The sequence below is a fragment of the Scyliorhinus torazame genome, chromosome 9 (assembly GCF_047496885.1).
Source record: "Scyliorhinus torazame isolate Kashiwa2021f chromosome 9, sScyTor2.1, whole genome shotgun sequence".
Taxonomy (NCBI): domain Eukaryota; kingdom Metazoa; phylum Chordata; class Chondrichthyes; order Carcharhiniformes; family Scyliorhinidae; genus Scyliorhinus; species Scyliorhinus torazame.
The window spans coordinates 23680175-23704291 of NC_092715.1; the positions used below are offsets into that span (position 1 = coordinate 23680175).

At 48.6% G+C, this 24117-nt stretch overlaps 1 protein-coding gene across 4 annotated transcripts in view; it reads right to left on the reverse strand.

Moving 5' to 3' along the window:
- The window catches only part of mfsd10 (major facilitator superfamily domain containing 10), a 124390-nt gene extending 105451 nt beyond the window's left edge, over window positions 1-18939 (reverse strand). For 2 of the 4 annotated variants that reach the window (XM_072515698.1, XM_072515695.1), the window contains exons 1-2: window positions 16037-16203; window positions 4655-4857 (exon numbers count right to left, since the gene is read on the reverse strand). In XM_072515698.1, the coding sequence (XP_072371799.1) occupies window positions 4655-4843 (189 nt within the window). In that variant the 5' untranslated portion in view covers window positions 4844-4857; window positions 16037-16203. Of the gene's footprint in view, window positions 1-4654; window positions 4858-16006; window positions 16204-18801 lie in introns of those variants that run through there. The other 2 variants (XM_072515697.1, XM_072515696.1) reach the window with 2 other exon arrangements.
- Between the last annotated feature and the right edge of the window lie 5178 nt (window positions 18940-24117).

Sequence of the window (24117 nt, forward strand, 5' to 3'; positions counted from 1 at the left end):
GGCCTTTAATCTCCAGAGTTTAGAAGAGTGAGAGGTCATCTCATTGAAACATTGTGGCATCCAGGTTCCATCCTTCTGCACTCTGGTCCAGATCTTTAACAAAGACATGACAAAGTTGACAGGTTGCTGCAGTTCATGATGTTTCACGTTGAACCCCTCTAAAACCATATTCAGTGCATTCCACCTCCACAATGTCAGCACCAAAACGAATGGCAGATCTACATGGATGGCGAGAGGCATATGATTCCAACCCAACATACTTGGGAGTGACTCTAGATAGGATTCTGTCCTTCTCGGAACATTTGAAGAAACCCGAACAGGCGCCGGAATGTGGCGACTAGGGGCTTTTCACAGTAACTTCATTAGAAGCCTACTTGAGACAATAAGCGATTTTCATTTCATTTCATTCCAAATAGCAGCAAGGGTCAAAGTCAGACACAACCTACCTGCCAAACGTGCTGGATCGATGTGGGGTGTGCTGCACCTCAGCACCTGCCCTATCGTACTCCACAGCAGCGTGCTGTGCACCTGCCCTATCGTACTCCACAGCAGTGTGCTGTGCACCTGCCCTATCGTACTCCACAGCAGCGTGCTGTGCACCTGCCCTATCGTACTCCACAGCAGCATGCTGTGCACCTGTCCGGCAAAGGTAGTCACACACACACATCTTATTGACACACAATTGAATGCAGCAATAACTGGAACTATCCGCTCTACACTGTCCTTGCAAACATCACTCTGCCACACATAAAGCCACAAGCCGGTTAAACCATCCATGCTCATTCACCACTATTTTGTATAAAACCAATTAAACTAAATCAAATTAACTGAAGGACAAATTAAAGGGGCAGCCCCTTGCACCTCATTTACCGTGGGGCAGCCCGGTAGTATTGTGGATAGCACAATTGCTTCACAGCTCCAGGGTCCCAGGTTCGATTCCGGCTTGGGTCACTGTCTGTGCGGAGTTTGCACATCCTCCCCGTGTGTGCGTGGGTTTCCTCCGGGTGCTCCGGTTTCCTCCCACAGTCCAAAGATGTGCAGGTTAGGTGGATTGGCTATGATAAATTGCCCTTAATGTCCAAAATTGCCCTTAGTGTTGGGTGGGGTTACTGGGTTATGGGGATAGGGTGGAGGTGTTGACCTTGGGTAGGGTGCTCTTTCCAGGAGCCGGTGCAGACTCGATGGGCCGAATGGCCTCCTTCTGCACTGTAAATTCTATGATAAACAAAATTCTATGATAATTTACCACTTCCATGATGACTTGGTCAACCCATCTATTGCCCGCCTTCCATCTCGGAGCCCCATGTGGAGCACTCTTCCTCAGCAAGATCTGCCCGCAGACATTTCCTGGATCAAGGAATGGGGAACAACTGAAGTCCCAAACAAGTTGCTTGTGACAAATCCCATCTGTTGAATGGCAGACTTTGAACTACCACAGCGAGCGTGGTCCTTGCTAAATAGGTTCAGAATAGGCCAGGGCCCCTGTGCAGCCAATCTCCACCACTGGGGCCCCAGTGCAAGCCCATTACCCACTTGTGAATAAACAAAAAATGGTGCACATCACTGCAGAGTGTTCCCTCTACTGACTAATCACTTTAAACTCAGCAATCAGGATGCTTTCACTTGGCTTTGAGGATTTGCATTAGTTAAATTAAAATGTACAAAATTTTTTCAGAGTTCACCAGGGCAGATGCGAGAAGGATGTTTCTCCTGGCTGGAGGGGCGAGAACCAGGGAAAACAATCTCAGGATGAGAGGTTGGCCACTGAGGACTGAGATGAGGAGGAATTTCTTCACTCAGAAGGTTCATAGAGTTCATAGAATTTACAGTGCAGAAGGAGGCCATTCGGCCCATCGAGTCTGCACCGGCTCTTGGAAAGAGCACCCTACCCAAGGTCCACACCTCCACCCTATCCCCATAACCCAGTAACCCCACCCAACACCAAGGGCAATTTTGGACACTGAGGGCAATTTAGCAAAACCAATCCACCTAACCTGCACATCTTTGGACTGTGGGAGGAAACCGGAGCACCCGGAGGAAACCCACGCACACACGGGGAGAATGTGCAGACTCCGCGCAGACAGTGACCCAGCGGGGAATCGAACCTGGGACCCTGGAGCTGTGAAGCAATTGTGCTAACCACTATGCTACCGTGCTGCCCACGGTTGTGAATCTTTGGAAGTCTCTACCCAAGAGGGCTGTGGAAGCTTAGTGAGAATTTCCAGAACAGGGCTTGATAGATTTCTAAATATTAAAGTCACCAAAGGCTATGGAGATAGTGTGGGAATATGGCACTGGAGTAAAAGATCAGCCATGATCTAGTTGAATGGCAGAGCAGGTTCGAGGGGCTGAATGGCCTACTCTGTTCCTGTAGAGGGGATATTTATTTAGGAGGCTCATGTAGATCATAAACACCGACATTTACTCTAAATATATATGTGACTCCCTAACTACTCTTAGAGAATAGGTCCTCCATTGTTAAAGAGAATAGAATCATAGAATTTACGGTGCAGAAGGATGCCATTCTGCACCAGACCTTGGAAAGAGCTCCCTACTTAGGCCCACACCTCCACCCTATCCCTGTAACCCAGCAACCCCACCTAACCTTTTTGGACACTAAGGGCAATTTAGCATGGCCAATCCACCTAACCTGCACATCTTTGGACTGTGGGAGGAAGCCGGAGCACCCGGAGGAAACCCACGCACACACGGGGAGAACATGGGTCAGCTCAGCAGTCATCATAGCTATCCTGACTAAGTTTCTTCAGGTTTCTCGATGATGCGCAATCTGTTTTCAAATAGAAATAATTATCATTGAATATTTTTGGATCTGTGGGATCCATACGTCTAACCACAGTGGCCGGTAGGCAGAAACACAAAGCAGGTTTTAAGAGAGGTTGCCATCGACTGAGTGTAGAGATTCAGGCAGGATGGGATAAAAATAATTGTTATAAATGGGCAATATTCAGGGCCTAGCACCATACTTTCACCTTGATGAACTCAGGTCAAAGCACAGGCTTGTACCACACAGGAGGGGGACATTTGGTCTATTGTGACCCTGCCAGTTCTTTGGAAGAACACCTCTATTAAATCTCTTCTTGACTTTCCTCTGCTCCAAGGAGAGCAAGCTCAGCATCTCCACTGCCTCTAAGTAGTTGTTTGGTGGTGCAGAACCTGAGTGTTGCTGGAAAAAGAGACACGCTGCTGAAACTGTCAGGACAGGCGCAAGAATACCAAATTTCAAAGGGAACAACAATTTATACTGCAATGGAAAAGGATGCTGGTTGGTTGGTAAGTGGACTCTGATTGGTCAAGGCACTGCCATGGAGGATGCAGGGTCCATTTGCCAATCAGTCAGCACTCTTTTCCAAGGCAGTATAATTTGTTGTTGCCTTTTAAATTTGCTATTCTTGTGTCTGTCCTGATGAGTCAAGATGAAAAGTTTTGATAGTGTGTCTATTTTCTTTTTAAGAAATTCCCTCGAAATAACTGGAGTCCCTCAAACTTGGTACTATTCCAGTAAATCTCTTCTACAACCTCTCTAAAGCCTTGCCAGTCTTTCTAAATTGAACATAACACTCGATCTGAGGCCCTACTAGTGACTCATAAAGGTTTACGACAAATTATTTGCAACTAATTTTGCCCCATCCTTCCTGAATTTCTACATTCATAAAGTCTTAGTGTGGTAGTCACCACTGTTGTATTATATTGTATATACTGCATTGCATGCAAGGGTATTACGGTACTACAGGTATGGGGGGTAGATCCCTGCCTGCTGGCTCCGCCCAGTAGGCGGAGTATAAATGTGTGTGCTCTCCGAACTGCAGCCATTTCGGCAGCAGCTGTAGGAGGCCACACATCTCTGTGTAATAAAGCCTCGATTACTCTCTCCTCTCGTCTCGTCGTAATTGATAGTGCATCAATTTATTACACAGAGATGTGTGGCCTCCCACAGCTGCTGCATTGATGCACTATCAATTACGACGAGACGAGAGTAGAAAGTAATCGAGGCTTTATTACACCGAGATGTGTGGCCTCCTACAGCTGCTGCCGAAATGGCTGCAGCTCGGTGAGCACACACATTCATACTCCGCCTACTGGGCGGAGCCAGCAGGCAGGGATCTACCCCCGTACCTGTAGTACAGGGGCCTTACCGTAATACCCTCGTATGCAGTGCAGTATATACAATATGAAATGAAAATCGCTTATTGCCACAAGTAGACTTCAAATGAAGTTACTGTGAAAAGCCCCTAGTCGCCACATTCCGGCGCCTGTTCGGGGAGGCTGGTACGGGAATTGAACCGTGCTGCTGGCCTTCCTTCGTCTGCTTTCAAAGCCAGCGATTTAGCCCTGTGCTAAACAGCCCCTGATGTATATAATATAACCCTGATGTATATGATACAACAGTGGTGACTACCACACTTAGCATAACGTCTATGCTTTTGTATTCAGTGCTTCTATTTATAATGTATAATTTCCGTGTTAAGTGTGCTAAATTCTAGCGTATAACTCACAATGTGTTTCTCTACCGATAACACCTCTTATTGCTGATGACAATCGACTGACTACTACACTTGGATTGCATATATTTCTTTATGACATTTCTTGTTCCCATATATTGTGGAACACGGTGATAATTCTCATTTGCACTCACGTGGTCAGTCTTGCCATAATAATCCAGTATAGAAGGCAGAAGTGGTAGGATCAGAGTAAACCCAAGCAGGTCGATGAGGAGCGTCAGGAAAACAATGGTAATGGTGTGCGAGGATCCATCTTGGGTGGTGGGCTCGCTCTTGGCCTCACTGGTTTCTTGGCCAGGGCTCGGTGTCCCCCTTCTCTCCATGGCTTACAGCAGCTCTGAGAAAAAGCAAAAACACAAGTTTCTCATATTTCTCCCCTCCTTGGGGTTTCCAATTTCACCTTCCCTCAGGGCCGGAGAGCGGGCAGGGAAACACAGCCAAACTACTGAGTGATCGCGTTCAATCCCTTCGGCAGCACCCAATAGGAATTTGACAACACTCTCACAACGCCAACTTCAATTAGTTTGCGCAACCAATCGCAAGGTGCAGAGTGATTAGCTGAACTTTAACTTAAGCAATATGGATATCTTTAATCTATGGACTCTTTCCAGTAGACAAACCTTCACCTAAATCAGCAATTTTTCAGGGAGACTTTCCTTCTTAGTTGCCAGCTGTGGCAGAGCTTGTAGAGCTCTCACCTCTTGAGTCAGAGGTTGTGGGTCCCAGCCTCACCTCAGAGCACAAAATCCTGGTTGTCAGAGGTGCTATTTTTCAAATGAGTTGTTAAACTAAGGCCCTGCCAGTTTGATGTCAAAAGATTCCATGGCACAGTTTTAAAGGACAGTAAGAAGTCTGACAACACCAGGTTAAAGTCCAACAGGTTTGTTTCGAACCGCCAGCTTTCGGAGCGCTGCACCTTTCTCCTTCCTGTGGAAGGAGCTGCACTCCGAAAGCTGGTGATTCGAAACAAACCTGTTGGACTTTAACCTGGTGTTGTCAGACTTCTTACTGTGCTCACCCCAGTCCAACACCGGTATCTCCACATCAATTTCAAAGGAGTTAGCCCAATGTCCTGTCCAATATTTATCCCTCAACCAACTTCACTAAAAGCAGATTATTATGGGATCTTGCTGTGTACATACGTTTCCTACATTACAACAGTGGCTACACTTCAATAGGTACTTAATTGGCTGTAGAGTATTTTGGAAGGGGCAGGGTGGGGGAGGGCATAATCGTAAAATTAGATTCAGGGATAACTTCCAGACGTTAGGAAGCACTTTGTCATACAAAGGGTAATAATAATAATAATAATAATAATAATCGCTTATTGTCACAAGTAGGCTTCAATGAAGTTACTGTGAAAAGCCCCTAGTCGCCACATTCCGGCGCCTGTTTGGGGAGGCCGGTACGGGCAATGGAAAACTGGAGGTTCCGCCCCCATAAAGCTGCGGATGCGGCAGGGTCAATTAAAACATTCAAAACTGAGATTGCAGGATTTTTGTGGAGTGAGATTATCATGGGTTATGGAATCAGGGCAGGTAAATGGGGTTAAGTGAGACGTTCCAACTGGAACAGGCACGAGGGGCTGTGTGGCCTACACATCCTATTCCTATTTTCCCAAGTTCTTTCTTTCATTACATCTCCAAATACAAATTGACTTCAGTGTAACCCTGAGTTCAAACCAGCCATGGGTTAATCAATCATTGTTCATCGTACGTTGAGATAGCCCCATACTGCACCTCCTCCAAGGATGTGTATAGGCCGGGATTCTCCGTCCCGGGGTTTAAGTGCTCCCGCCAGCGGAGAATCGGGACTAGTCTCCGTTGGCGCTAGGAGTGGTGCCCCCGGTGCCAGTCACAGTCCTTGGCTGTGCATGGTGGAGACCACTCTGGATTCCATTCAAATTCCAGGAACAGGCCACCATTTTAAGCAGGCAACCCAATATCTGCAGCAGGCCCCCTCCTCCCCACAATGCAAATTTTGACATCCCCGCTGAAAAGGAGGTCAACATCCTGCCGCTAGATGCCGGGAGGCTGGTGGATCCCACGTGAGTCGGCCTTAGTAGATTTAACACCTATTTAGGCGAGCGTGGCTTCGTCACGCCCATTATGGGCAGGATCTTGATCTCGATGCCTCGGGAGATCTGGGTAGATCTCGTGGGGCGAATTAGCTGCCAGGATGCCCCCAGGAGGCTTCACCTGCCGTCTACCAGCCTGTTCAAGCAAAACGTGGCCGGTAGATCTCACCCTGTATTTCATTAGAGACAGTTCAGAGAAGTTTCACCACAATTACCCCGCTACGGAGCAATTGTCTTATGAGCAAAGGTTAAACAGGTTTCAAGTCTACTCATTGGAATTTAGAAGAATGAGAGGTGATCTCATTGAAACATAGAGGATGCTTAAGGGGCTTGACAGGCTAAATGCTGAGAGGATGTTTCCCCCCATGGAAGAGTCTAGAACCATAGTTTCAGAATTAAGAGGTGCCAATTTAAGACTGATATGTGGAGGAATTTCTTCTCTCACAGGGTTAGTACATAGAACAGAGAACAGGAAAGCATAGTACAGGCCCTTCAGCCCACGATGTTGTGCCGACCATTTATTCTAATCTAAGATCAACCTAACCTACACCCCTTCAATTTACTGCTGTCCATGTGCCTGTCTAAGAGTCGCTTAAATGTCCCTAATGTCTCAGACTCCACCACCTCTGCTGGCAGTGCATTCCACACCCACCACTCTCAGTGTAAAGAACCCACCTCTGACATCTCCCCTATACCTTCCTCCAATCACCTTCAAATTATGTCCCCTCGTGACAGCCATTTCCACCCTGGGGAAAAGTCTCTGGCTAACCACTCTATCCATGCCTCTCATCACCTTGTACACCTCTATCAAGTCACCTCTCTTGAGTCTTGGTTGTGAGTCTTTGGAACGCCTTGTCACAGAGAGCTGTGAGGTCAGAGTCCTTGTGTCTATTCAAGGCTGAGATCGACAGAATCTTGATCAGTAAGGGAATCAAGAGTTACAGGGAAAGGGCAGGAAGGTGAACGTGAGGAATGTCGGATCAGATAGGATCCTATTGAATGGCAGTGCAGGCTCGAGGGGCCGAATGGCCGACTCCTGTCCCTATTTCCTATGGTGTTTAGTGATGCAAGTTGAGGGATAAATATTGGCTAGGACACCAGGAAGAATTCATCTTTGAAAAGTGTCATGGAACTTTTTTTTTTAAATTTAGAGTACCCAATTAATTTTTCCAATTAAGGGACAATTTAGCATGTTCAATCCACCTACCCTGCACATCTTTGGGTTGTGGGGGCGAAACCCACGCAAACACGGGGAGAATGCGCAAACTCCACACGGACAGTGACCCAGAGCCGGGATCGAACCTGGGACCTCGGTGCCGTGAGATAGCAGTGCTAACCCACTGCGCCACCATGCTGCCCTCTCATGGAACTTTTTAACCATCTTTTTTCATCTTGTTAATTTGAGAGAATAACTGGGGCTTAGATAGAACATCTTATCTCATGGACATTGCAGCCCTGTCAGTGTTCACTTGACTAGAGAAAAGACTAAGTCTGGCCAGTGGAGGATTGGGGTGTAGGGAGGGGGTAGTGAAATGTCTCGGTCTGCCCAGGGAGGGTCAGAGTTAGGGTTAGGGCGGGGGTAGAGATAGGTCTAAGTCTGTCCAGGGGAGGAATCTGATAACGAGTCGGAGGAAAATAAATATTAATGTTTCAGGAGTCAGAGAGCCAGTAATGATGATCAGCGAGGAGAGAGATGATTGAGAAGCAGAACAGGAGGCTTGAAGCTCAAGCTCCAGTCACCTGAACGCTGCTGTTTGCTTGAGACTCCACACTGGAACACAGGTCGGTCATCTCTGGGTGGTTTCTTCAAGGGCTCAGCATGTTCACACAATGGGCAACTGTGACATAATGACCAGGAAGGTCTGACTTCAGGGTGCAATTAGGGCGTGGCCATTCATAGAAACTTCCAGCACAAAAGGAGGCCATTCAGCCCATGTGCCTGGGTCCATCCAACCTGTCTCACTCACCTGATCTTTGGCCATAGCCCTGCAAAAATGTTCCCCTTCAACCATTTATCTAATGCCCTTTTGAAAGTTATTACTGAACCTGCTTCCAACACATTTTGAGGCAGCACGTCCCAAAACATAACATTGTGACGGCCCTGCAGTCAAGCAGCCTACTGACACTATCCATCATTAGTCAGAAAATACTTGGCCATGACCTGGCCAGCACCTAATTTTAAGGAATGAAGGCTGGCAGGTGGCGGAATTGTCAGTGGGGGAGCATTTTGGTGATAGTGACCACACCTCAGTAAGATTTCATAGAATTTAATAGAATTTACAGTGCAGAAGGAGACCATTCGGCCCATCGAGTTTGCACCAACTCTTAGAAAAAGCACCCGACCCAAGGTCCACACCTCCACCCTATCCCCATTACCCAGTAACCCCACCCAATTTTGGTATAAACTAAGGGCAATTTTGGACACTAAGGGCAATTTAGCATGGCCAATCCACCTAACCTGCACATCTTTGGACTGTGGGAGGAAACCAGAGCACCCGGAGGAAACCCACGCAGACACGGGGAGAATGTGCAGACTCCGCACAGACAGTGACCCAAGCCGGGAATCGAACCTGGAACCCTGGAGCTGTGAAGCAATTGTGCTAACCGCAAAGCTACGGTGCTGCCTTTAAGGTGGTCATGGAAAAGGACAAAGATGGACCAGAAATAATGGGCGGAATTTACCGGCTGTTCAAGCCGGCGTGATATTCCGGTCCCACCGATGGCGCATGGGCTTCCCGACGACGAGGGGTGCAGTCAATGGAAAGTCCTGCTGACATCGGCGGGACCAGAAAATCCTGCTGCCGGGCCGCCTCCACCATCAAAAAGCACGCGGTGGGTTGGTCAGTAAATCCCGCCCAAAGGCCGATTTTAATATAAGACAGGATCTGGCCAAAGAGGAGCTATAATAGTAATAATCACTTATTGTCACAAGTAGGCTTCAGTGAAAAGCCCCTAGTCGCCACATTCCGGCGCCAGTTCGGGGAGGCCGGTACGGGAATTGAACCCGCGCTGCTGGCCTTGTTCTGCATTACAAGCCAGCTATTTAGCCCACTGTGCTAAACCAGCCCCAGCCCCCAGCTACTTGTAGGAAAATCCATAACAGAACAGTGGGAGTCAATCTAAAAGGAAAGTACAAAGCCAACATGTCCCCGTGAAAGTAAAGGGTGGGGTCAAAAAGTCCAGAGAACCCTGGATGTCAAGGATAAGGAAAAAAGGAAGGCTTATTGCAGACACAGGGGGCTCAAAACAGTGAAAGCCCTAGAGGAGTATAAATGGCGCAGGGGGGGGTGGATAGGGGAGCAAAGAGGGGGCATGACAAAATTATGGCAAAATAAAGGAAAATCCAAAGGTGTTTTATATTAAGGGAAACAGGATAACCAGGGAAAGAGTAGGGAGCCTTAGGGACCAAAGTGGCAACCTGCATAGCGAGCTGGAAGACCTAGGGGAGGGTGTCAATAAGGTTTTTGCATCTGTGTTCACTATGGAGAAGGACGATGTAGGTGTACAAATCAGGGAGGGGCTATTGAACAAATTAACATTGGGGGGGGGGGGGAGGTATTAGAGGTTTTAGCAGGCTTGAAAGTGGATACATTCCCACGCCCAGATGAGATATATCCCAGGCTGCTGTGGGAGGCGAGGAAGGAGATTACAGGGGCTCTGATGCTAATTTTCAACTCCTCTCTGGCCACAAGAGAGATGCCAGAGGACTAGAAGACAACTAATATAGTACCACTATTCAAGAACTGAAGTAGGGATAAACCAGGTAACTACAGGCCATTGAGCCTCATACCAATGGTAGGGAAATTATTGAAACAAATTCTGAGGAACAGAATTAAGCTCCACTTAGAGCCAAGGATTAAACATGGATAGTCAGCATGCCTTGTCCGGGGAAGATCATGTCCAACAAATTTGATTGAGCTTTTCAAGGTGTTTAGATGAAGGCAGTGAGTGCAGTTGGTGTAGTCTTTGATAAAGTCTCGCATGGGAGACTGATCAAGGAGATAAGAGCCCATTGGATCCAGGGCAATTTGGCAAATTGTATCTAAAACTGACTCAGTGACAGGAGATAGAGGATGGTGATTTACGTTTGTTTTTTATGACTGGAAGCCTGTTGGACAGGGCATGGTGCTGGGTCCCTTGCTGTTTGCAGTGTACATTAATGATCTAGTTATGAGACCAGGAGGTATGATAAACAAGTTCGCATAGAACATAGAACATTACAGCGCAGTACAGGCTCTTCGGCCCTCGATGTTGCGCCGACCTGTGAAACCACTCGAAAGCCCATCTACACTATTCGCTTAACGTCCATATGTCTATCCAATGACCATTTGAATGCCCTTAGTGTTGGCGAGTCCACTACTGTTGCAGGCAGGGCATTCCACGCCCTTACTACTCTCTGAGTAAAGAACCTACCTCTGACATCTGTCCTATATCTATCTCCCCTCAATTTAAAGCTATGTCCCCTCGTGCTAGACATCACCATCCGAGGAAAAAGGCTCTCACTGTCCACCCTATCCAATCCTCTGATCATCTTGTATGCCTCAATTAAGTCACCTCTTAACCAGATGACACGAAAATTGGTGGCGTGGTAAATGGTGAGCAAGAAGGCCTGAGATTACAGGACGATATAGATAGGCTGGTCAGATGGGCAGAACAGTGGCAGAACAGTGGCAAACTAGTATGGCAGGGGGGTGGACACGGGAGCAATAGGTCAGAAGGTAAAAGCATTGAGGGAGAACTAGGGAATAGGGCCAGTATGTCTCTGAGGAAGAGCAGACAGGGAGATGTTGCTGAAAACAGCGGGACTGGTGGCCTGAAGTGCATATGTTTTAATGCAAGAAGCATTATGGGTAAGGCAGATGAACTTAGAGCTTGGATTAGTACTTGGAACTATGATGTTGTTGCCGTAAGAGACCTTGTTGAGGGAAGGACAGGATTGGCAGCTAAACGTTCCAGGATTTAGATGTTTCAGGCAGGATAGAGGGGGATGTAAAAGGGGTGGCGAAGTTGAGCTACTGGTTATGGAGAATATCACAGCTGTACTACCGGAGGACACCTCAGAGGGCAGCGAGGCTATATGGGTAGAGATCAGGAATAAGAAGGGTGCAGTCACAATGTTGGGGGTTTACTACAGGCCTCCCAACAGCCAGCAGGAGATAGAGGGGCAGATAGGTAGACAGATTTTGGAAACGAGTAAAAACAACAGGGTTGTTGTGATGGGAGACTTTAACTTCCCCAGTATTGACTGGGACCCACTTAGTGCTAGGGGCTTAGACGGGGCAGAGTTTGTAAGGAGCATCCAGGAGGGCTTCTTAAAACAATATGTAGACAGTCCAACTAGGGAAGGGGCTGTACTGGACCTGGTATTGGGGAATGAGCCCGGCCAGGTGGTAGACGTTTCAGTAGGGGAGCATTTCGGGAACAGTGACCACAATTCAGTAAGTTTTAAAGTGCTGGTGGACAAGGATAAGAGTGGTTCTAGGGTGAATGTGCTAAATTGGGGGAAGGTTAATTATAACAATATTAGGCGGGCACTGAAGAACCTAGATTGGGGGAGGATGTTTGAGGGTAAATCAACATCTGACATGTGGGAGGCTTTCAAATGTCAGTTGAAAGGAATTCAGGACCGGCATGTTCCTATGCGGAAGAAGGATAAATACAGCAAATTTCAGGATCTTGGATAAAGAAATATAATGTAAGCCTCGTCAAAAAGAAAAAGGAGGCATTTGTCAGGGCTAGAAGGCTGGGAACAGATGAAGCCTGTGTGGAATATAAGGAAAGTAGGAAGGAACTTAAGCAAGGAGTCAGGAGGGCTAGAAGAGGTCACGAAAAGTCATTGGCAAATAGGGTTAAGGAAAATCCCAAGGCTTTTTACACGTACATAAAAAGCAAGAGGGTAGCCAGGGAAAGGGTTGGCCCACTGAAGGATAGGCAAGGGAATCTATGTGTGGAGCCAGAGGAAATGGGCGAGGTGCTAAATGAATACTTTGCATCAGTATTCACCAAAGAGAAGGAATTGGTGGATGTTGAGTCTGGAGAAGGGTGTGCAGATAGCCTGGGTCACGTTGAGATCCAAAAAGACGAGGTGTTGGGCCGGATGGGATCTACCCCAGAATACTGAAGGAGGCTAGAGAGGAAATTGCAGAGGCCTTGACAGAAATCTTTGGATCCTCACTGTCTTGAGGTGATGTCCTGGTGGACTGGAGAATAGCCAATTTTGTTCCTTTGTTTAAGAAGGGTAGCAAGGATACTCCAGGGAACTACAGGCCGGTGAGCCTTACATCAGTGGTAGGGAAATTACTGGAGAAAATTCTTCGAGACAGGATCTACTCCAATTTGGAAGCAAATGGACGTATTAGTGAGAGGGAGCATGGTTTTGTGAAGGGGAGGTCGTGTCTCACTAACTGGATAGAGTTTTTCGAAGAGGTCACAAAGATGATTGATGCAGGTAGGGCAGTGGATGTTGTCTATGTGGACTTCAGTAAGGCCTTTGACAAGGTCCCTCATGGTAGACTGATACAAAAGGTGAAGTCACACGGGATCAGGGCTGAGCTGGCAAGATGGATACAGAACTGGCTAGGTCATAGAAGGCAGAGAGTAGCAATAGAAGGGTGCTTTTCTAATTGGAGGGCTGTGACTAGTGGTGTTCCGCAGGGATCAGTGCTGGGACCTTTGCTGTTCATAGTATATATGAATGATTTGGAGGAAAATGTAACTGGTCTGATTAGTAAGTTTGCAGACGACACAAAGGTTGGTGGAATTGCAGATAGCGATGAGGACTGTCAGAGGATACAGCAGGATTTAGATCGTTTGGAGACTTGGGCGGAGAGATGGCAGATGGAGTTTAATCCGGACAAATGTGAGGTAATGCATTTTTGGAAGGTCTTATGCAGGTAGGGAATATAGTGAATGGTAGAACTCTCAAGAGTATTGAAAGTCAGAGAGATCTAGGTGTACAGGTCCACAGGTCACTGAAAGGGGCAACACAGGTGGAGAAGGTAGTCAAGAAGGCATACGGCATGCTTGCCTTCATTGGCCGGGGCATTGAGTATAAGAATTGGCAAGTCATGTTGCAGCTGTATAGAACCTTAGTTAGGCCACACTTGGAGTATAGTGTTCAATTCTGGTTGCCACACTACCAGAAGGATGTGGAGGCTTTACAGGGGTGCAGAAGAGATTTACCAGGATGTTGCCTGGTATGGAGGGCATTAGCTATGAGGAGCAGTTGAATAAACTCGGTTTGTTCTCACTGGAACAACGGAGGTTGAGGGGCGACCTGATAGAGGTCTCCAAAATTATGAGGGGCATAGACAGAGTGGATAGTCAGAGGCTTTTCCCCAGGGTAGAGGGGTCAATAGGTTTAAGGTGCAAGGGGCAAGGTTTAGTGGAGACGTACGAGGCAAGTTTTTTTACACAGAGGGTAGTGGGTGCCTGGAACTCGCTGCCGGAGGTGGTGGAAGCAGGGACGATAGTGACGTTTAAGGGGCATCTTGACAAATACATGAATAGGATGGGGATAGAGGGATAAAGACCCAGGAAGTGCAGAAGATTTTAGTTTAGATGGGCAGCATGGGCTTGGAGGGCCGAAGGGCCTGTTCCTGTGCTGTACTTTTCTTTGTTATTGTTCTTTGTAAATGGAATTTAACCCTGAAAAGTGTGAGGTGATGCACTTTGGAGGACTAACAAGACAAGGGAATACACAATGAACATCAGGAAGAACAGAGGACCAGAGGACCTTGTGGTGCATATCCATAAATCCCTGAAGGCAGCAGGACAGGTAGGTAAGGTGCTTAAGATGGTATATAGCTGAGGCATAGAATATAAGAACAGGGAGGTTATGATGGGACTGTATAAAACCCTCATTAAGCCACAGCTGGAGTAGTGTGTGCAGTTCGGGTCGCCACATTATAGGAAGGATTGCACTAGAGAGGGTGTAGAGGAGATTCACCAGGATGAAGCCTGGGCTGGAGGGTATCAAGATGGACTGGTTAGGCTGGGGTTGTTTTCCTTTGAGCAAAGAAGACTGAGGGGGGACCTGATCGAGGTGTACAAAATTATGATGGACATAGAAAGGGAGCAACTTTTCCCTTAGTGGAGAGATCCACAACCGGGGAGGAGAGATTTAAGATAAGGGGCAAGAGGTTGAGAGGGGATTCGAGGATAAACCTTTTCACCCAGAACTGCCCGAAAGGGTGGTAGAGGCGGGAACCCTCAAAGTATTTAGATGAGCAATTGAAATGCCGCAGCATACAAGGCTACGGACCGAGTGCTGGAGAATGGGGGGGCGGGATTCTGTGATCCTGAAGCTAAGTGTTGACGCCATCGGAAACGCGGTCGCGTTTCTCGACGGCATCAACACAGCCTCAGGATCAGCAATTCCGGCCCCTACAGGGGGCCAGCGGGGCGCTGGAGCGGTTCACGGCGCTCCGGCTGCTGATCCCGGCGTGAACTGGGCGCCGCGGGATCGGCGCGTGCGCAGTGGCACCGGCGCCAACGCGCGGATGCACAGTGGCTTCCTTCAACCCGGCAGCCCCGACGCAACATGGCACAGGCCCACAGGGGTCGGCGCGGAAGAAAGGAGGCCGCCAGCCAGAGGCCGGCCTGCCGATCGGTGGGCCCCGATCACGGGCAGGCCACATCGGAGGCCCCCCCCCCCCCGGGGGTCGGACCCCCCCCCCCCCCCACACCCACAGGCGGCCCCCCCGACCCTTCCACGCCGAGTTCCCGCCGGCTGAGAACAGGTGTGGGCGGCGCCAGCGGGACTCGGCGTTTTTATGTCGGCCGCTCGGTCCACCCCGGGCCAATGGCGCCGATTCTCCGGAGAATCGCGTGCCGGCGTCGGGGTTGCGTGGCGCGATTCGTGCCGGTCGCGGGGATTCTCCGGCCCGGCCCCGGGCTCGGAGAATCCCGCCCGGGATTCGAACAGATAAATGCTAGGCGGCCCGCACAGACACGGTGAGCCATAGGGCCTCTTTTCGTGCTTGGCTCTATGGCTTGTCTAAGTCTAAGGAGATCCCCAACAAGGAAGAAGGCGAGGAAGAAAGGGGGAAAGAAAATTGCCAAGCAAAATCAGACTTTACATCTCTCCCAATAACGTCAGTGCTCTCTGGATGAAATGGTGCTCACAGAAGGAAGGAAGGAAGGAGGAAATGAAAGATAAAATAAATGAAGGAAAGATAGAAAGGAAGGATAGATGAAGGGAAAGGGTGGAAAGAATGATGAATGATATTTATATCGCGCTCCCATGACCACAGGATGTCTCGGAGCGTCAGACAGCCAATGGAGTACTTTGGGATAGAAATTCACAATGTAATTGATTTCTGAGGGCAGGAGACAGAGCCCCGAGCCGGTGGAGGCTGCCTGTCTGCCCCGGGGACGGCAGGCTGGCCCAGCTCCCTCTGTCTCTCACATTGGGGGTAGTGATGAGGGTGGGTGGTACCTCGATCCAGCTCCTTCCTGACAGCTCCCGGGGGGGGGGGGGACAGGGCGAAGCTCCTTAGCTGGAATTCCCGGTCCCCTCGCTCGCTTTGCCTCTTCCTTCCCAGTCGGGGCTTGGGGCTGGTCTGAATTTCGAGCTTGGTTTTGAAAGAGGGGGGAAAAAAAGGGAAATCAGGAAGCGGTGTCATATTTCACCCTTGGTTAAAAAAAAAACGCCCAACGCATGCGTTTGACTGCTGGGCGAGTTTGCAAGCAGTTTCCATTTCACAGCAGCCAGTCTGGGTTTGCAACATCTCACTGCAGTGTGTGTGGAGTAAGCGGGTTCGCTTTGGATCCAGATTTAGGAGTACAGCCAATGCTTTGTTGCAAAAAACTAAAGGCTGCACACAATGTGCGGTTACAGTAAATGCACTTGCCTTGAAATTCATGCAATTAATAATAATAATCTTTATTATTGTCACAAGTAGGTCTACATTAACACTGTAACGAAGTTACTGTGAAAATCCCCGCGTCGCCACACTCCGCCTGTTCGGGTACCCGGAGGGAGAATTCAGAATATCCAATTCACCTAACAAGCACGTCTTTCGAGACTTGTGGGAGGAAACCGGAGCGCCCGGAGGAAACCCACCCAGACACGGGGAACGTGCAGATGCCACACAGTGACCCGAGCCAGGAATTGAACCTCAGACCCTGGCACTGTGAAGCAACAGTGCTAACCACTGTGCTACCGTGCCGCCCATTAGCATACATTGTTTTGGTAAAGGCTGAACTAAAAACACCCTTTTCCCCGGTGAGACTGGGATAAATTACAGCACAGAAACAGGCCATTCTGCCCATCTGCTCCATGCTTGGTTATCCCCAACATGACCCTCCTCCCACATTCTTCTGATCCTTTCTTTCCCTCTGCATCTCCGTTATTCCTCAATTTGGGCACCACGTTTTCCAGGTAAAGACGATTCTCCAGATTTAACGTTCCGACAAGAGCCATATCGGACTTGAAAACGTTGGGCGGGATTCACCAGCTGTTCACGCCGGTGAGAAATTCCGGTCCCACGCCGGCACACGGGTTTCCCGACGAGGTGGGGTGCTGTTAGCGGGGAATCCCATTGACAACGGCGAGACTGGTCGATCCCGCTGACGGACCGCCTCCCCAGCCGAAAAAAACAGGGCAGGGTAGTCGCTAAATCAGACCTGATGAGTTTTTCCAGCACTTTCTGTTTTTATCTTCAGAATTATCTATTGGATTTATTAGTGATCACCATTTTCACAGTAACTTCATTGAAGCCTACTTGTGACAATAAGCTATTATTACTATGTTTATGTCCCCTTTTTTTTGACTCTTATTGATTAAAATCGTCACTCTCCGAGCCCTACTACTAAAGCCTCGTGAAAACCCTGGATCACCCAGGCCTGGTCTGGTCCCCCACCGACAATTGGGTCTCTTGTAAAAACACCACATCGGCCACCAAACTCTTTAAATGAGAGAAAACTCTCACCCTATCACAAGCCCTCCCAGGCCCCACACTTTCTAGGTGACTAGCTTTGAAATGAAATGAAAGTCGCTTATTGTCACAAGTAGGCTTCAAATGAAGTTACTGTGAAAAGCCCCTAGTCGCCACATTCCAGCGCCTGTTCGGGGAGGCTGGTACGGGAATTGAACCCGCACTGCTTGGCCTGCATGGTCTGCTTCAAAAGCAGCTATTTAGCCCTGTGCTAAGCCGGCCTAAACCAGCCCCTGCCCCTGGTTTGTCAGGGGTTTTTCACCCCCCCCCCCCCCCTTCGAGTCAGCCATTACCACCATGATGCGTCATCCATCATTGGAAATTCCTAGGTCCAAGGAAGAGACAAAGAAAATCCTCTGGTCACTGTTAGCTCTCTGCCCCACCCCACTCTGAGCTTGCAGACTACCTGCCGCCTCGGCTCACTCCTACCCCCTACTAAAGAAACAAACTTGAATCACTGTGCCTCGCAAAAAACTGGTCCAACAAGTCGCAACATCTCCACCCACTCTACTCCCATTCACTAGCATACGCCTTATCACTCCCCACCCATGGTCCCTGCCCAAAAAGACAACAGAAAGCAAAGACACAATCACCCCCACCCCCTCCTCCAACATCCAGAAAAATTAGATTTAACACTCTATACTATAGCATCTTCAAAAATCCCATCCCGTCTTTCACAGCAATACTAAATTGCCCCTTAGTGTCCAAAAGGTTAAGTGGGGTTACTGGATTACGGGGACAGAGTGGAAGTGTAGGCTTAAGTAGAGTGCTCTTTCCAAGGGCCGGTGCAGACTCGATGCACAGATGGGCTGAATGGCCTCCTTCTGCACTGTAAATTCTATGATTCTATGACTCACCATGTCCAAATGTCTATTGAACCTTTCCATGATCTTAAAAGTCTCGGGTCACCAGGATTCTCATTCTGCTCGACGGTTTCATCACATGACCTATTTTTGCACTATGATCCTTCTGTTTTAGGGCATGATTTGATTTGATTTGATTCATTGTCACAAGTAGCGAAGTACAGTGAAAAGTATTTTTCTGTGGCCAAGGGAACGTACACAGTACGTACATAGTAGGCAGAAAGAATAATCAACAGAGAACATTGACAAATGGAACATCGACAAACAGTGATTGGTTACAGTGCGGAACAAGGGGCCAAACAAAGCAAATACATGAGCAGCAAATGCATGAGCAATTTTATTGCCAATAAACGAAAGGGTTTGAATAAGATGGAAACCAAACCCCATTGCATTTTACTCACTCTATTTCGTGCTCCCAATGAATTTTCTCCCCAGCTGCCACAGAGCTGCTCCAGAGAGATAGATTGCTGGAGACTCTGGGACATTCATAGAGGGTTGACAACCCTCAATCGGAGTGTCTCCTGATGGTTGTCTCTCCAACTTGATCATACAATGTAACTGACCCGCCTGTATGAGGAAATGTAGACTTATGGAATGTGTGGTGCAAGTTCATCACAGCAGAATGCAAACCTTCCGGCTGGGCAGGGAACTTTGTGAGAGTGAAGCTTCTATATATTAATCATCTTGACTTAGGTTATGCAAGGCATCATTTTGAAGTTTGCGTCTGATATAAAACTCATAAATGTAGTAAATAATAGGAGGAGGAGATACATAGGCTGCTGAAATAATGCCTGGCAAATCATAGCGAGATGGTGGCAAAGTGGTCATGTAATTAGGCTCTGGGGACATGGGGTTCAAATCCCACCACAGCAGCTGGTGGAATTTAAATTCAATCAATAAAATCTGGAATTGAAAGCTAGTCTCAGTGACTGTGACCATGAAACTAGCATTAATTGCCATTAAAAACCCATCTTCCCTTCAGGGAAAGGAAATCGTCTGGCCTACACGTGACTCCAAACCCACAGCAATGTGGGTTGACTCTTAACTGCCCCCTGAAATGGTTGATCAAGCCACTCAGTTCAAGGGCAATTAGGGATGCAATGCCCATGAATGGGAAAAAGAATGAAATTTAGCACAGAGAAACGTGAAGTGATACATTTTGGCAGCAAGAATGAGGAGGGGCAGTTTAAATTATATGAACCAAATGGTACAATTGCAAAGAGGGTGCAGGAACAGTGAGACCTGGGGATGTATGTATACAAATCTTTGAAAGTGGCTGGGCGAGGTCTGTTTAAAACATATGTGTAGCACCGTCAATATGACGCGAGGCAGGTTGAGGTAATGTCAATTGAAGGCTTTATTAAGCAGAACTTTATCCCCAGCAGCGTGGTTACAGAATGCAGCTGCTGAGGGAAATGGAGGGAAAAACTGGGTTCTTATACCGGCATTTCTGGGTGGAGTCCAGTAGGTGGCAGATCCTATCAGGACCTGGCATCCCTCCACCAATAGCCTGTCGACACGTGGTGTACCGTATTACCCCTAATACATACCACCACAATATGGAATCCTTAGCTTTATTAATGGAGGCATTGAGTACAAAAGCCAGGAAGTTTGCTAAACCTTCACAGAGCACTGATTAGACACCATCTGGAGTATTGTGGCTAATAGTGGGGAAGCAGTAGCCTAGGGGTATTGTTGCTGAACTAGTAATCTTGATGCTCTGGGGACCCGGATTTGAATCCCACCATGGCAGATGGTGAAGTTTGAATTCAATGTTTAAAAAGAAAATCTGGAATTAAAAGTCTATGATGACTATGAAACCATATAAAAACACATCTGGTTCACTGATGTCCTTTAGGGCAGGAAATCTGCTGTCCTGGCCTGCATGTGGCTCTAGATCCACAGCAATGTGATTGACTTTTAATGCCCCTTCAAGGGTAATTAGGAATGGGCAATAAATGATGGCCCAGCTGGCAATGCCCACATCCCATGAAAGACTAAAAAACATTCTGGTCCTCATATTTTGGGGATGATGTCAAGATTTTAATAATAACAATAGCTTATTGTCACAAGTAGGCTTCAATGAAGTTACTGTGAAAAGCCCCTGGTCACCACATTCCGGTGCCTTTTCGGGGAGGCCGGTACGGGAATTGAACCCGCGCTGCTGGCCTTGTTCTGCATTACAAGCCAGCTGTGTAGCCCACTGTGCTAAACCTGCCCCTCTACTGGAATGGTGCTAGGGATGAGGGACTGTGGGGCGTTTTATCTCAGATAAGCTGGGGTTGTTCTCCTTGGAGCAGAGAGGGTTGAGGTGAGATGTAATGGCAGTGTTCCAGAATCAAGAAATATTTTGATAATGTAGGTAGAGAAAGAAGGCCTTATGGAGCAGTGGGTAATGCCCCTACCTCTGGGCCAGAAGCTCTGGGTTCATCATGACTTGATGGCTGTGGAAGGTGTATACATAATGTGGCCAAACAGGTTTATTATCAGCCTGTAAACCTTTCCAATATGTCTGATGACCGGCAGTAAGAGTGGGAGAGTTTCCTGGTCGGCCATTCTGCAGAAAGCAGCTGCAAACCACGACAGTACTTTGCCAAGCATCATCATGGACTAATTCAATGGGAGTCCATGGTTGCCAAGGTCCTCTTAGGGCATGGTACCTGATGGAGGAATGCTGTTTCCCCTGGAAGGCAGGTTAGTAAACAGAGAATATAGATTTGAGGAGACTTTGTCACTCCTCATCACTTTACCGATATGAGTCAGCCACTTGGACCCTCGAGCCTGTAACGACTATTAAAATATTGGAGATGGGAAGTGCAGCGAGAAAGGCTTTTGACTGACAATCAGGAGATATGCAATTGGATCGTGAGGATCTAATGCTTTCCAGTTGGTTGGGGAGGTGGTGGGCCTCAAGGCTAGACATGTTGGGTAACCAATTGCAGATGTAGGCCACACGGTGGCCCAGTGGTTAGCACAAATGTCTCACAGTGCCAGGGACCCGGGTTCAATTCCAGCCTTGGGTGACTGTCTGTGTGGAGTTTGCACTTTCTCCCCGTGTCTGCGTGGGTTTCCTCCGGGTGCTCCGGTTTCCTCCCACAGTCCAAAGATGTGCCGGTTAGGTGGGTTGGCCGTGGTAAATTGCCTCTTAGTGTCCAACGGTTAGGTGGGGTTATGGGGACAGGGCAGGAGATTGGGCCTAGTTAGAGTGCTCTTTCAAGAGGGTCAGTGCAGACTCGATGGGCCAAATGACCTCCTTCTGCACTGTAGGGATTCTATGGTTCTAAGTGTGGGTGTGAGTTGGTGGGAGGACATGTGGTAAAACATCCAGAACTAAGTACAACATGAGCTGGAAATGCTCACCCTCACTAACCTGAAGATCATATTTCTGTATACCACCTCCAATTATATGTAACACTCCACATCTGCCCTCCAGTGGATTTCCTACACATATGCAGACAAATAGCAACAACACATATTTTGTAAATGTTTTCATGTTTAAAAAATAAATTTAGAGTACCCAATTCTTCTTTTCCCAATTAAGGGGCAATGTAGCGTGGCCTATTCACCTAACCTGCACTTCCTTTGGTGTTGTGGGGGTGAGACCCACACAGACACGGAGAGAAGGTGCAAACTCCACACGGACAGTGACCCGGGACCAGATCGAACCTGGGTCCTCGCCGTCGTGAGGCAGCAGTGCTAACCACTGTGCTGCCCCAATTTTTTCATTCTTAATCATTTTTCATGAATTCTTCCTTTTTTCTCCCCTGCAGGATTTCTGGGCAGCTTCACAGGCGAGGGGCAGATAGTAAAACAAACATTTGCACCCAATCTGGTCAGGTATCTGACTGGTGTGACGTACAGGAGTCTCCTTAAACCAGCGATGCATCACACGTCAGGTCACACCTGTTGAAAGAGCAGGTGGACTTTCTAACAGGGATTGTAGCATAATGGGCAAGGAGTGGGAGTTCTGGGTGACTTTCTCCTTGGGTTACTGAGGGCAATTGTAACACTGCTATTGCCTTCCCATTTCAGGTCAAGTAACTCAGCTTTGATGTGCTCTGGAATGTGCTGGCTGGAAGGGCCTGTGGTGAACCACTGTATTAGGGGATATAAGGTAGGACCTGCATTACAGGTTCGCCGGCAGCCCTTGCTGGCTGGCTCCGCCCACTAAGAACTGTATAAATATGTATGACCTCCATTGCCCTGCCATTTCACCAGCTGCAGCAGGAGGCCACGCATCTGACTGCAATAAAGCCACAGTTGTACCCAATCTGCGTCTTTGTGCAATTGATCGTGCATCAATTTATTGCAGTCAGATTTTTCCACGGAATGGATATCAGAATCAAACTCGATCGCCTGCAGCTGGATCCGCACTCACCCAACGCCAGAAAAGACTTTACTCACTGGCTAGCATGTTTTGAGGCCTACATCAACGCTGCGGACCCCGCACCAATGGAGGCTCAGAAGATAAATGTCCTGTACTCCAGACTGAACTCCAGCGTGTTCCCGTTGATCCAAGACGCCACGACTTACGCAAAAACAATGGAACTTCTTAAAGAACACTATGCCCAGAAGGCAAACACGCTCTTCGCCAGGCATGTACTCGCCACCTGCTCGCAACTACCTGGTGAGTCCATCGAAGACTTCTGGCGCGCCCTAATTCCACTCGTCCAGGACTGTGACTGTCAGGCCGTTACGGCCGCTGAACACGGGAACCTCCTCATGCGCGATGCTTTCGTGACGGGGATTGCGTTGGACTGCATCCGAGAACGATTACTGGAAGGGGCCACGCTCGACCTGGAGAAGGACCGGTCCTGGAGCTGCGAGCCAAGTCGGGAGCGACACCCCAGATGTGGACTTCCTGGGGAAGGTAAAAACACGTTCATGGGGTGTGTTATTAGTGGCGGTGCACAATAGTGACCGGATGGAGTGTAGAGCGTCAGGGAGGACCTCCTGCCAGCGAGAGGCTGGGAGGTTCCTGGAACATAGGCTGAGGTTCCTGGAACGTAGGCACGTCCGACTCCACAAGGCGGACCCCTTGGTGGACAGGGTTCACCTGCTCCACGCCAACCCTCAGTATGCCTACGTTGAGTTCCCCGACAGCCGCCAAGATACGGTCTCACTCAGGGACCTGGCACCGTCAGGCTCCACCCCAACACACTCCCCCGCCCACGCGCCCCCCCCCACCGCGCCGCCAACACTGACCCCACCAGACCCCTTCCCCCCCCCCCTTTCCGCACAAGATGACGAAGAGGACTTCGGCACGCTCCCAGAGTTCCCCGATGACTGGCCAGCATCAGCGCCGCCACCACCGCCAGCACCGACTTCGCCGCCACCGTTACGCCGCTCCCAACAAAGCACCGGATCGGCTGAACCTTTGACGGACTCCGGACCGTCAACATGGACTTTTTCTTTTTTCTTCTTAACACTGTACATAATTGCACTATTTGTATATAGTTTCACATCACCCCCGCCGGACTCATTTTTAACAGGGGGTGAATGTGGTGAACCACTGTATTAGGGGATGTAAGGTAGGACCTGCACTACAGGTTCGCCAGTAGCTCCTGCCGGTTGGCTCTGCCCACGGAGAACTGTATAAATATGCATGACCTCCAGTGCCCTGCCATTTCGCCAGCTGCAGCAGGAGGCCACGCATCTGACTGCAATAAAGCCACAGTTGTACCCAATCTGCGTCTTTGTGCAATTGATTGTGCATC